The sequence below is a fragment of the Mustelus asterias genome, chromosome 11 (assembly GCF_964213995.1).
Source record: "Mustelus asterias chromosome 11, sMusAst1.hap1.1, whole genome shotgun sequence".
Lineage (NCBI taxonomy): Eukaryota > Metazoa > Chordata > Chondrichthyes > Carcharhiniformes > Triakidae > Mustelus > Mustelus asterias.
The window spans coordinates 573,064-585,574 of NC_135811.1; the positions used below are offsets into that span (position 1 = coordinate 573,064).

The window sequence follows — 12,511 nt, forward strand, 5'->3', positions numbered from 1 at the left end:
CACAGTACTCCAAGTGGGGTCTGACGAGGGTCTTATATAGCTGCATCATTATCCCCGGACTCCTAAACTCAATCCCTCGATTGACAAAGGCCAGCACACCATACACCGCCTTAACCACCTCCTCCACCTGCGGGGCCGATTTTAGAGTCCTATGGACCCGGACCCCAAGGTCCTTCTGATCCTCTGCAGTACTAAGAGTCTTTCCCTTTATATTGTACTCCTTCATCCCATTTCACCTGCCAAAATGGACCACTATTCATTTATCTGGGTTGAAGTCCATCTGCCACTTCTCCGCCCAGTCTTGCATCCTATCTATGTCCCTCTGTAACTTCTGACATCCCTCCAGACTATCCACAACCCCACCAACCTTCGTGTCGTCGGCAAACTTACCAACCCATCCCTCCACTTCCTCCTCCAGGTCATTTATGAAAATGACAAACAGCAAGGGTCCCAGAACAGATCCCTGGGGCACGCCACTGGTGACCGACCTCCATTTAGAAAAAGACCCATCTATACACACACTCTGCCTCCTTTGGGCAAGCCAGTTCTGGATCCACAGGGCAGCAGCCCCTTGGATCCCATGCCCTCTCACTTTTTCTAGAAGCCTTGCATGGGGGACCTTATCGAACACCTTGCTAAAATCCATATAAACCACATCTACCGCTTTCCCTTCATCAATGTGTTTATTCACATTTTCGAAGAACTCCACCAGGCTCATAAGGCACGATCTGCCTTTGACAAAGCCAGTCTGAGTATTCTTGAGCATACTAAACCTCTCTAAATGCTCATAAATCCTGTCCCTCAGGATCTTCTCCATCAGCTTACCAACCACTGAGGTTAGACTCACCGGTCGGTAATTTCCTGGGCTATCCCTATTCCCCTTCTTGAAAATAGTAACCACATCCGCAATCCTCCGGCACCTCCCCCGTCTCCATCGACGACACAAAGATCATCGCCGGAGGCTCTGCAATCTCTTCCCTCACCTCCCACAGTAACCTGGGGTACATCCCATCCGGACCCGGCGACTTATCTATCTTGATGCCATTCAAAGATTCCAGCACAACCTCTTTGTTAAAGTCCACATACTCAATCTTTTCAGTCCACCGCACGCCCACAGTACATCCACCCAGGTCCTTCTCCTCTGTGAAAACCGAGGCAAAATACTCATTAAGCACCTCTGCCATTTCTACTGGTTCCGTACAGACTTTCCCGCCTTCACCTTTTATAGGCCCTATTCCTTCACATCTCATCCTTTTACTCTTCACATATTTATAGAACGCCTTAGGGTTCTCCTTAATCCTACCTGCCAAGGCCTTCTCATGACCCCTCGTGTATTTCTCGTGACCCCTTATGTGCAGTTACACACAAAATGTCATCAATATTTAATCTTCCACGTTCAGATGTGCTGAAAATATTTTGCACAAAATGAGACACCATTTCCTTCAGCGAAGTTTTGGAAGACCCGAGTCATTGTCTTCGAACCTCAACAAACTGTTTCCTTTCTGTTGATACACTCGTTGTGCTTGGCAACTGTCTCAGGCTAAACCAGACTGTCCTGTTGGCTCTCCTTTTAGACCCGGAATTGAATTTGAAACCCCATGTTCTCTCCAACTCTAAAAGTGCTTGCTTCCCCCTCTGTAAAATCATTTTTCTCTGTTTATCTGCTGCTGAAACCCTCTCCGTGCTTTTGTCATCTCCAGTCTCCACAATTCCAATGCTTTCAGCCTCCCATCTTCTATTAATGTCCAATTCCCTGTTGCCCATTTCCTAACTTTCACCCACCATCCCTGCAATGCCTTCACTGCTGCCTCCGGACTCAGTAAATGGAGGGTGTTGATGCCATTTGGTCTGACAGAAACTAACTTTGCTGATAAACGTGGTTTGAACAAAGAATGTCGATCATTGCACTTTTGGAAATGAAATATAGACTTGCTTTCTGGCCGATTTGGACAGTGATCACGATACACAACTGCAGAAGCTGAGAATAGATGCAGCATACCATCTAAAATAAAAGCCGTCTGCTCTCCGAGCTCGTCGTTGCCAACATTGCCAACTTCTGCTATTGGCACCTTCCAGCTGGAGTGGAAACCTTTCCAGTATTGTCACAAAGCCAAGGTAGATGTGGTAGTTTCCACGTGCATCTATCCTGATACCAGAACCATGCTGTGTATCGCTGGAGCTATTTATACTACAAAGGAGACCTTTTTGGTTTTTTGCAATAAGTGAAGGCAGCTTATCCCAATATTGGCCCTGTTTATAACTGTGCTAAAGGTGCCCATACTGGGTCTACATGATATCAGCCAATGGTTCTCCAGCTGCATGGAATTGGGAAACTGCATCAAAGGTGATCAAAATCTCTGCCCTAGTTTTACATTCCCTGTGTCCAGTCTGCTTGCCCACCCTCTGCCCCCTGCTTAATCCAAGCATGGTTTCTGTTTGTTATCACTGCAGTCAGTGACAGCATCGACCTTTACCATTATCTGATTTCATACAATTGATCATTACTGTGTCCTCAGGCACTTTATTGATTTTTTCTGGTCTGTGGATAATTACATGAATCAATCACAAGTTCTGTTTTCCATCCAAGGCTATGTTATGTTTGACTTTATTAAGAAGAGGTTCATTCTGGAGAAAAAGCAGGCAGGGAGCTGGCAGCAGCAGCGGGGCCACTCATTGTCAGCATTGAGAGCTCGGTGTTGGTTCTGCCACAAACGCTGCCTCTCAGAGGTATCAGTAAAGACTGATAAAGCAGACGGCTATTAGACAATGCTGAGCTTTGCCCCGCTTTTCTCTCATACTGCTCTGCTGACTTTTGTTTCCATCTTCTTCACATTCTTCACCTCTGTTTATTTCCTCCCTCTATGTCTCTCCTCTTCTCCCTCTGTCTCTCTTCCTCTTTGTCCCTATCTCTCTCTCTCAACTGCAACAACTTATATTCATGTCACACCTTTCATGTAGGAAAACATCCTAATGTGCTTCGCAGGAGTATTGTCGAACAAAACAGGGCCACAGGGATCAGTGCTTGTCTCTCAGCTATTCACAAGCTGTATCAATAACTTAGCTTATCAATAGCTGAGGGGACTCAGTCTGATGTTGTCAAGTTCTCATGCAGTACAAAGTTATTTGATTTGATTTATTATTGTCACATGTATTAACATACAGTGAAAAGTATTGTTTCTTGCGTGCTATACAGACAAAACATACCGTTCATAGGTAAGGAAATGAGAGAGTGCAGAATGTAATGTTAGTCATAGCTACGGTGTAGAGAAAGAATGAAGTTTTAGAAGCATAGAATGAGAGTAAAAGATAGAATTAGAAGGTATGCTGGGCACAGCTTGCAAGAAGTCACTTTGCTCCGGCATTATCTTGGAAGTTAGATGGGAATATAAGCTGTGAGGGAGAATGCAAACATTCTGCAAAGGAATATAGATAAACAGTGCTTGGTCAAACAGAACTTGAATATTGCCATGTCTCTCCTTTCTTTAGGACTTTAGTATGGCATTTGACAAGGTCCCTTATGGCAGGCTGGTGCAAAGGTGAAGTCTCATGGGATCTGAGGTGTGCTGTTTGGATGGATGCAGAACTGGCTTGGTTATAGAACACAGTAAGAAGTTTAACAACACCAGGTTAAAGTCCAACAGGTTTATTTGGTAGCAAAAGCCACACTAGCTTTCGGAGCTGCAAGCCCCTTCTTCCTATGAAGAAGGGGCTTGCAGCTCCGAAAGCTAGTGTGGCTTTTGCTACCAAATAAACCTGTTGGACTTTAACCTGGTGTTGTTAAACTTCTTACTGTGTTTACCCCAGTCCAACGCCGGCATCTCCACATCTTGGTTATAGAAGACAGAGGGTAGCGGTGGAAGGATGTTTTTCAGAATGGAGATCCGTAGCTAGTGGTGTTCTGCAGGGATCAGTGCTGGGACCTCTGTTGTTTGTAGTATATATAAATGATCTGGAGGAAAATGTAGGTGGTCTGTTTAATAAGTTTGTGGATGACACAAAAATTGGCAGAATTACAGATCGTGACGAGGATTGTCAAAGGATGCAGCAGGATATATAAGACCCTCGTCAGACCCCACTTGGAGTATTGTGCTCAGTTCTGGTCGCCTCATTACAGGAAGGATGTGGAAAAGATTGAAAGGGTGCAGAGGAGATTTACAAGGATGTTGCCTGGATTGAGTGGCATGCCTTATGAGGAGGCTGAGGGAGCTCGGTCTTTTCTTCTTGGAGAGACATAGGATGAGAGGAGACCTAATAGAGGTATATAAGATGTTGAGAGGCATAGATCGGGTGGACTCTCAGAGGCTTTTTCCCAGGGTGGAAATGGCTGCTACGAGAGGACACAGGTTTAAGGTGCTGGGGGATAGGTACAGGGGAAATGTTAGGGGGAAGTTTTTCACACAGAGGGTGGTGGGCGAGTGGAATCGGCTGCCGTCAGTGGTGGTGGAGGCAAACTCAATAGGGTCTTTTAAGAGACTCCTGGATGTGTACATGGGACTTAATAGGATGGAGGGTTATAGGTAGGCCTAGAAGGTAGGGATATGTTCGGCACAACTTGTGGGGCCGAAGGGCCTGATTTGTGCTGTAGTTTTCTATGTTTCTATATAGATTGCAGACTTGGGCAGAGAAATGGCAGATGGAGTTTAATCCGGACAAATGCGAGCTGATGCATTTTGGAGGATCAAATTCAAGTGTGAATTATACAGTAAATTGTTGAACCTTTGGGTGTAAAGTGGACAGTGAAGAAAGTTATCTCCAATTGCAACGGGATCTTGATCAATTGGGCCAGTGGGCTGACGAATGGCAGATGGAGTTTAATTTAGATAAATGCGAGGTGATGCATTTTGGTATATTGAACCAGGGCAGGACTTACTCAGTTAATGGTAGGGCGTTGGGGAGAGTTACAGAACAAAGAGATTTAGGGGTACATGTTCATAGCTCCTTGAAAGTGGAGTCACAGGTTGACAGAGTGGTGAAGAAGGCATTCGGCATGCTTGGTTTCATCGGTCAGAACATTGAATACGGGAGTTGGGACGTTTTGTTTAAGTTGTACAAGACATTGGTAAGGCCACACTTGGAATACTGTGTGCAATTCTGGTCATCCTATTATAGAAATGATATTATTAAACTAGAAAGAGTGCAGAAAAGATTTACTAGGATGCTACCAGGACTTGATGGCTTGAGTTATAAGGAGAGGCTGAATAGACTGGGACTTTTTTCTCTGGAGCGTAGGAGGCTGAGGGGTGACCTTATAGAGGTCTATAAGATAATGAGGGGTATAAACAAGGTAGATAGTCAATATCGTTTCCCAAAGGTAGGGGAGTCTAAAACTAGAGGGCATAGGTTTAAGGTGAGAGGGGAGAGATACAAAAGTGTTCAGAGGGGCAATTTTTTCACACAGAGGGTGGTGGGTGCCTGGAACAAGCTGCCAGAGAATCATAGAATCATAGAAACCCTTCAGTGCAGAAAGAGACCATCTGCCCCATTGAGTCTGCACCGACACAATCCCACTCAGGCCCTACCCCCATATCCCTACACATTTACCCGCTAATCCCTCTAACCTACGCATCTCAGGGCACTAAGGGACAATTTTAGCATGGCCAATCAACCTAACCCGCACATCTTTGGACTGTGGGAGGAAACCGGAGCACCCAGAGGAAACCCACGCAGACACGAGGAGAATGTGCAAACTCCACACAGACAGTGACCCAAGCCGTGAATCGAACCCAGGTCCCTGGAGCTGTGAAGCAGCAGTGGTAACCACTGTGCTACCATGCCGCCCAAGGTAGTAGTAGAGACGGGTACAATTTTATCTTTTAAAAAGCATTTGGATAGTTACATGGATACGATGGGTATAGAGGGATATGGACTAAATGCGGGCAATTGGGATTAGCTGAGGGGTTTTAAAAAAAGGGCGGCATGGACAAGTTGGGCCAAAGGGTCTGTTTCCATGCTGTAAACCTCTATGACTCTATGACTCTATTGACAAGCAGAAGGATCTGGTTGTGCAGGTCCACAAAGCTCTGAAAGTGGCAAGGTGGATAAGGTGGTCAATACAGCGTGCTTGTCTTGATCAGTCAGGGCATCAGGTATAAAAGTTGGCAAGAAATGTTACAGCTGTATAAAACTTTACCACTGCAGTCCATGTGGTGTCGGGCACACTTACAGTTAGCAGTTGGTCACCTTTTCAGAGGGGTTGAGATGATGAGAAATATTTTCACTGAAAAGGTTTGTGGGTCTTTAGAGTTCTGTACCCAGTTGGCAGTGAATGATCAGTCATTGAGTAAATTCAGCATATAGGTGGGTAATATTTGAATGCATCCCAGGGTTCGAAAGGAGATAGTGATGGAAATAGTGGATGCGTTGGTTGTCATTTTCCAAAGTTCTGTAGCTCCTGGGACAGCCCTGGCAAACGTAGCCCCGTTATTTTAAAAAAGGAAGGGAGAAAACAGGGAATTACAGACCGGTTAGCCTAATGTCATTAGAAGTGAAAATGCTAGAGTCTTTTTGATTTGATTGATTATTGTCACATGTATTGGGATACAGTGAAAAGTATTGTTTCTTGTGCGCTATACAGACAAAGCATACTGTACATAAAGTACATAGGGGAGAAGGAAAGGAGAGGGTGCAGAATATAGTGTTACAGTCATAGCTAGTGTACAGAGAAAGATCAGCTTAATATATGGTAGGTCCATTCAAAAGTCTGATGGCAGAGAAGAAGCTGTTCTTGAGTCAGTTGGTATGTTGTCTCAGACTTTTGTATCTTTTGTGTGTCCAGGATGCGTGTTGATTATGCTGGCTGCTTTTCTGAGGCAGCAGGAAGTGTAGACAGAGTCAATGGATGGGAGACTGGTTTGCATGATGGACTGGGCTATGTTCACAACCCTTTGTAGTTTCTTGCGGTCTTGGGCAGAGCAGGAGCCATACCAAGCTGTGATACAACCAGAAAGGATGCTTTCTATGCTGCATCTGTAAAAGTTGATGAGAGTCGTAGTGGACATGCTGAATCTCCTTAGCCTCCTAAGAAAGTGGAGGTATTGGTGGGCTTTCTAAACTATACTGTCAGCGTGGAGGGTCCAGGACAGGTTGTTAGTGATCTGGACACCTAGAAACCTGAAGCTCTCGACCCTTTTTACTTCGTCCCCATTGATGTAGATAGGGGCTTGTCCTCCACTACGCTTTCTGAAGTCAATGACTATCTCTTTCGTTTTACTGACATTGAGGGAGAGTTTGTCATCAAACCAGTTCACCAGATTCTCGATCTCATTTCTGTACTCTGTCTCGTGATTGTTTGAGATCTGACCCACTATGATGGTGTCATCATCAAACTTGAAAATCGAGTTGGAGGGGAATTTGGCCACACAGTCAGAGGTGTATAAGGAGTATAGCCTTGTGGGGCACCGGTGTTGAGGATAATCATGGAGGATGTGTCGTTGCTTATCCTTACTGATTGCGGTCTATTATAAAGGATATGATAACAGGACATTTAGAAAATATCAACGGGATTAGACAAAGTCAACAGGGATTTAGGAGAAGGAAATCATGTTTGACAAACCTATGGGAGATTTTTGAGAACGTAACTAGTAGAATAGATTAGGGTGAAGCAGTGGATGTGGTGTATTTGGATTTTCAGAAAGATTTTGATAAAGTCCTACATAAGATGTTGGTGTGCAAAACTAAAGCACATGGAATTGGGGATAATATATTGGCATGGATTGAGAATTGGTTAGCAGACAGGAAACAGAGAGGTAGGCAGTGACTAATGGGGCCTCGCAGGATTTAGTTCTTGGGCCCCAGTTATTCCCAATATATCAATGATTTGGATGAAGGAACCAAATGTAATATTTCTAAGTTTGCTGATGACACAAAACTTGGTGGCAAGGTGAGGAGGATGTAAAGAGGTGATTTAGACAAGTTGAGTGAGTGGACAAATATATGGCAGATGCAGCATAATGTGGATAAATGTGAGGTTATCCACTTCAGTAAGAAAACCAGAATGGCAGAGTATTATTTAAATGATAGATTGGGCAATGATGATGCACAAAGGGACCTTTTTTTAAAGTTTATTTACTAGTGTCACAAGTAGGCTTACATTAACACTGCAACAAAGTTACTGTGAAAATCCCCTAGTCAGGGGCCTGTTCGGGTACACTGAGGGAGAATTTAGCATGGCCAATGTACCTAACCAGCATATCTTTCGGTCTGTGGGAGGAAACCCAAGCAGACTGGGGGAGAACGTGCAGACTCCGCACGTGACCCAATCTGGTAATCGAATCCCGGTCCCTGGTGCTATGAAGCAGCAGTGCTAACCACTGTGCCACCTGCGTGTCCTTGTACACCTGTCACTGAAAGCAAGCATGCAGGTACAGCAAGCAGTTAGGAAGGCAAATGGTATGTTGGCCTTCATTGCAAGAGGATTTCAGTACAGGAGCAAGGATGGCTTCCTGCAGCTGTACAGGGTCTTGGGAAGACCACAGCTGGAGTACTGTGTACAGTTTTAGTCTCCTTATCTAAGAAATGATATACTTGCCAGTGAGGGAATGCAGCAAAGATTCACTGGGCTGATTTCTGGGATGGCAGGATTGTCATCTGAGGAGAGATTTGGTCAATTAGGCCTGTGTTCATTGGAATTTAGAAGAATGAGGCAATCTCATTGGAACGTATAACACTCTGACAGGGCTGGACAGACTGAATGCAGGAATATTGTTTCCTCTGGCTGGAGGGTCTAGAATAAGAAGTCACAGTCTCAGGATACGGGGTAGGCCATTTAGCACTGAGATGAGGAGAAACCTCTTCACTCTGAGGGTGGTGAACCTGTGGAATTCTCTACTACAGAAAGCTGTGGAAGCCAAATCATTGAATATATCTTAAATAGGGGTATGGGGAGTGTGTGGGAGTATGGTGCTGAGATAGAGGATCAGGCATGATCATGTTCAATGGTGCAGCAGCCTCGAATGGCCTACTCCTGCTCCTATTCTCTGTGTTTCTATGAATTCTAAAAACACCGAGGTACTGATCACAGTGAGGTGGAAGTGAAAAATCCACCAAGATTTTATTAACTGGCGGAGCAAAGGGAATGGGAATCTTCAATCCTCATAGACCTACCTCTCTTTTTAAATTGATTTCTAAGCTCTTTATTTATCCTTAGCATCCTGACACTACAAGTACTTTGCCTTTTTGGGGTTTTGCAATATTGGGATTTGGGTTGTTCTGTACCTTTGCAATCAATCTCTTTTTAAAAAATGCAGTAAACTTTGTATTATTCACCAAAAATCAACCAGAGCCTAATACTATCTGGAATTTCTGATGTTCCCAGAATACAAATTATCACCTTACCAACTGCAAGCAGTTACAAAATTATCTGGAATCCATAGCTGTAATATTTTACACTTTTCATTGATGTTTTAATGTACCGTTGAATATTTGGAAGTAAAGAGACTCCTGGTCTTTATTTCCTGAGTGCCTGTGTATTATGGTACAAGTACTGCACTGTACTGCATTGGTAAATGGAAGGCCTTGTTAACCAGCATTTTAGATTCTCTTCACTTGCTGGATAATAAAGATTTTACTGTATCACACTGTTGCCCTTCAATCCAGGCAGTAGCACAGTGTCAGAGGAAGCAGTCCTGTATGCATTCGTGTCCCATTCCATTTTCGCTATTCATACCTCTCTATTTGAATCTATAGGGGATAATTAAAATGGGCTTTGTTATTTCTGCTCATCTCTGAAATCTGACTGCAGATTTCCTCTTCCATTTCCTTCCCATAATGTGACGATCTGTAATACTAACTTATCTAATATCCCTGACTAATGTAGGTTTGAGTTCTGCCCACATTGGCTTTCTGTTCTCATCCTTATCTACAGTAAATCTCTCTGCACAACATGTTCCCTCTTTAATCAATATTGCCCCATGTCTCATTCTTTATCTCTCCTGAAATAGATTACATCCTGATGTTTATTTTCTATTCTTGTCCAGTTTGCTGCAGATTTCCTGAATGCATTAAGTCGAGATAGGTTGTGCATCTCTGCCCAGTTCCTAGAGGGCAGGGGCTCAGCGCAAACCATATAACCCAGGATCATTTGCATCGTTACTCATGGACATTGTGTGGGGGGCGGGGGGGTGGGGATGGAATTGAGAGAAAGCCGTTGAATGAATGACACATTTGTCTTTATTCTGTTTCAGGATGGTTTACTTATTCTACACTATGGACTCGTGCGATCTCGGAAATGATGGTGGATTCCCTCCCATTATCAAAGTAATGTTATTGGGATCCCTTGTGACATCAAACAAGATGTAAAGGAGCACATGTTCTGTGCTCCGTTTGGAAATTGCACAGATCAGCTCCAGTGCAGCCAGAATCAGAGACTGCGCAATCTCCCTCAGCTCCAGTGCAGCTAGAATCATGGGGCTGCGCAATCTCGCTCAGCTCCAGTGCAGCCAGAATCAGAGACTGCGCAATCTCCCTTGGCTCCAGTGCAGCTAGAAAGGCTGCGCAATCTCCCTCAGCTCCAGTGCAGCTAGAATCAGAGACTGCACAATCTTGCTCTGCTCCAGTGCAGCTAGAATCAGAGACTACGTAATCTCCTTCAGCTCCAGTGCAGCTAGAATCAGAGGTTGCGCAATCTCAGCTCCAGTGCAGCTAGAATCAGAGGCTGCGCAATCTCCCTCAGCTCCAATGCAGCTAGAATCAGACGCTACGCAATCTCGCTCAGCTCCAGTGCAGCTAGAATCAGAGGCTGCGCAATCTCGCTCAGCTCCAGTGCAGCTAGAATCAGACGCTACGCAATCTCGCTCAGCTCCAGTGCAGCTAGAATCAGAGGCTGTGTAATCTTGCTCAGCTCCAGTGCAGCTAGAATCAGAGGCTGCGCAATCTCACTCAGCTCCAGTGCAGCTAGAATCAGAGGCTGCATTGCACTGAAAAGATGATCACTTAAGGATCAGTATTGCAATATGGCAAAACATTACATCCTGTCAGTTACCCAACTTCTTCCTCTGGATCTCTCTGCCTGTTCCTACTCCATAGCTATTTATGCAACAGAGGTTTTGCATCCTGTTGAGCTTGCACTGTACTGTAGATTACTTAAAAATATTTGTATGTGGCACCAACACTATGAGACAGCTTTAACTGCACGTCATGTCACTGTCCATTGGAATGAGCTGTGTTATTGCATCCTAGTACTGACCACTAGTAACATAGAACTATAGTGATGTCACCTCTAAATACTGGCCTTGACTAGCCGCGACATCCTGGCACTGACCGCTGTGATGTCACATCCTGGCACTGACCGCTGTGATGTCAAGTCCTGGCACTGACTGCTGTGGTATCACATCCTGGCACTGACCGCTGTGATGTCACATCCTGGCACTGACCGCTGTGATGTCACATCCTGGCACTGACCGCTGTGATGTCACATCCTGGCACTGACTGATGATGTGAGACTGCTTTGACACCAGTTGTTGGCAGTGATTGGAGCTGATATCAACACTCTGACCGTTTGCCTTTGTACAGAGAACCTTGCTAATTTTTTTAATTGTTCAGGAGAGATTTTAGATATTTTTCACCAGTTTGTTAAATTTTTGCTGATTAATAAACTTGGAATGAAATTGTTTACTATTTGAAAAATGAAACTAATTCCATTTTTAAAAAAAGCTTTGATGTATTCTATTACAATCCAGAAGTTCAGACATTGCTGAAGTTCTTAAGACCATACGAAACAGGAACAGGAGTAGGCCATTCAGCCCTCAAGCCTGCTCCACCATCCACCAATAGGATCATGGCTGATCCAACACACCTCACGTCCACTTTCCTGACCTTTCTCTGTAACGCTTGATTCCCTTACTGATCAGAAATCTATCCATCTCAGCCTTGAATATACACAAGGACTCTGCCCCCAAAGCTCTCTGTGGCAAGGGGTTCCAAAGACTCCTAAACCTCAGAGAGAAGAATTTCCTCCTCCTCTCAGTCTTAAATTGGCACCCCTTCTGAGATTGTGCCGTCTGGTCCTGGACTTTCCTGAGAGGGGAAACATCCTCTCCACGTCCACCCTATCTAGGCCTCTCAGTATTCTGTAATTTTCGATTAGATCCCCCCCTCATCCTTCTAAGTTTCATCGAGTATAGGCCCAGACTCCTCAACTGCTCCTCATATGACAAACCCTTCATTCCTGGGATCATTCTTGCGAACCTCCTCTGGACCCTTTCCAAGGCCAGCACATCCTTCCTTAGGTATAGGGCCCAAAACTGCTCACAATACTCCAAATGGAGTCTGACCAGAGCCTTATACAGCCTCAGCAGTACATCTCTGCTCTTGTATTCTAGCCCTATAGAAATGAATGCTAACATTGAATTTGCCTTCCTAACTGCTGACTGAACCTATATGTTAACCTTAAGAGAGTCCTGAACCAGGACTGCCAAGTCCCTTTGTGTTTCAGATTTCTGAAGCCTTTCCCCATTTAGAAAATAGTCTGCGCCTTATTCTTCCTACCAAAGTGCATAACCTCACACTTTCCCAC

The 12,511-nt window shown here is 44.6% G+C and overlaps 1 protein-coding gene across 4 annotated transcripts in view; it reads left to right on the forward strand.

Moving 5' to 3' along the window:
* pcgf6 (polycomb group ring finger 6) overlaps positions 1–11,641 on the forward strand; it is a 104,461-nt gene extending 92,820 nt beyond the window's left edge. For 2 of the 4 annotated variants that reach the window (XR_013498960.1, XM_078222981.1), the window contains one exon: positions 10,182–11,635. Coding sequence is in view for 3 of the 4 variants with exons in the window: in XM_078222981.1 (XP_078079107.1) it covers positions 10,182–10,229 (48 nt within the window). In the remaining variant the exon portion in view is untranslated. Of the gene's footprint in view, positions 1–10,181 lie in introns of all 4 variants that reach the window. The other 2 variants (XM_078222982.1, XM_078222983.1) reach the window with 1 other exon arrangement.
* Positions 11,642–12,511: the final 870 nt, after the last annotated feature.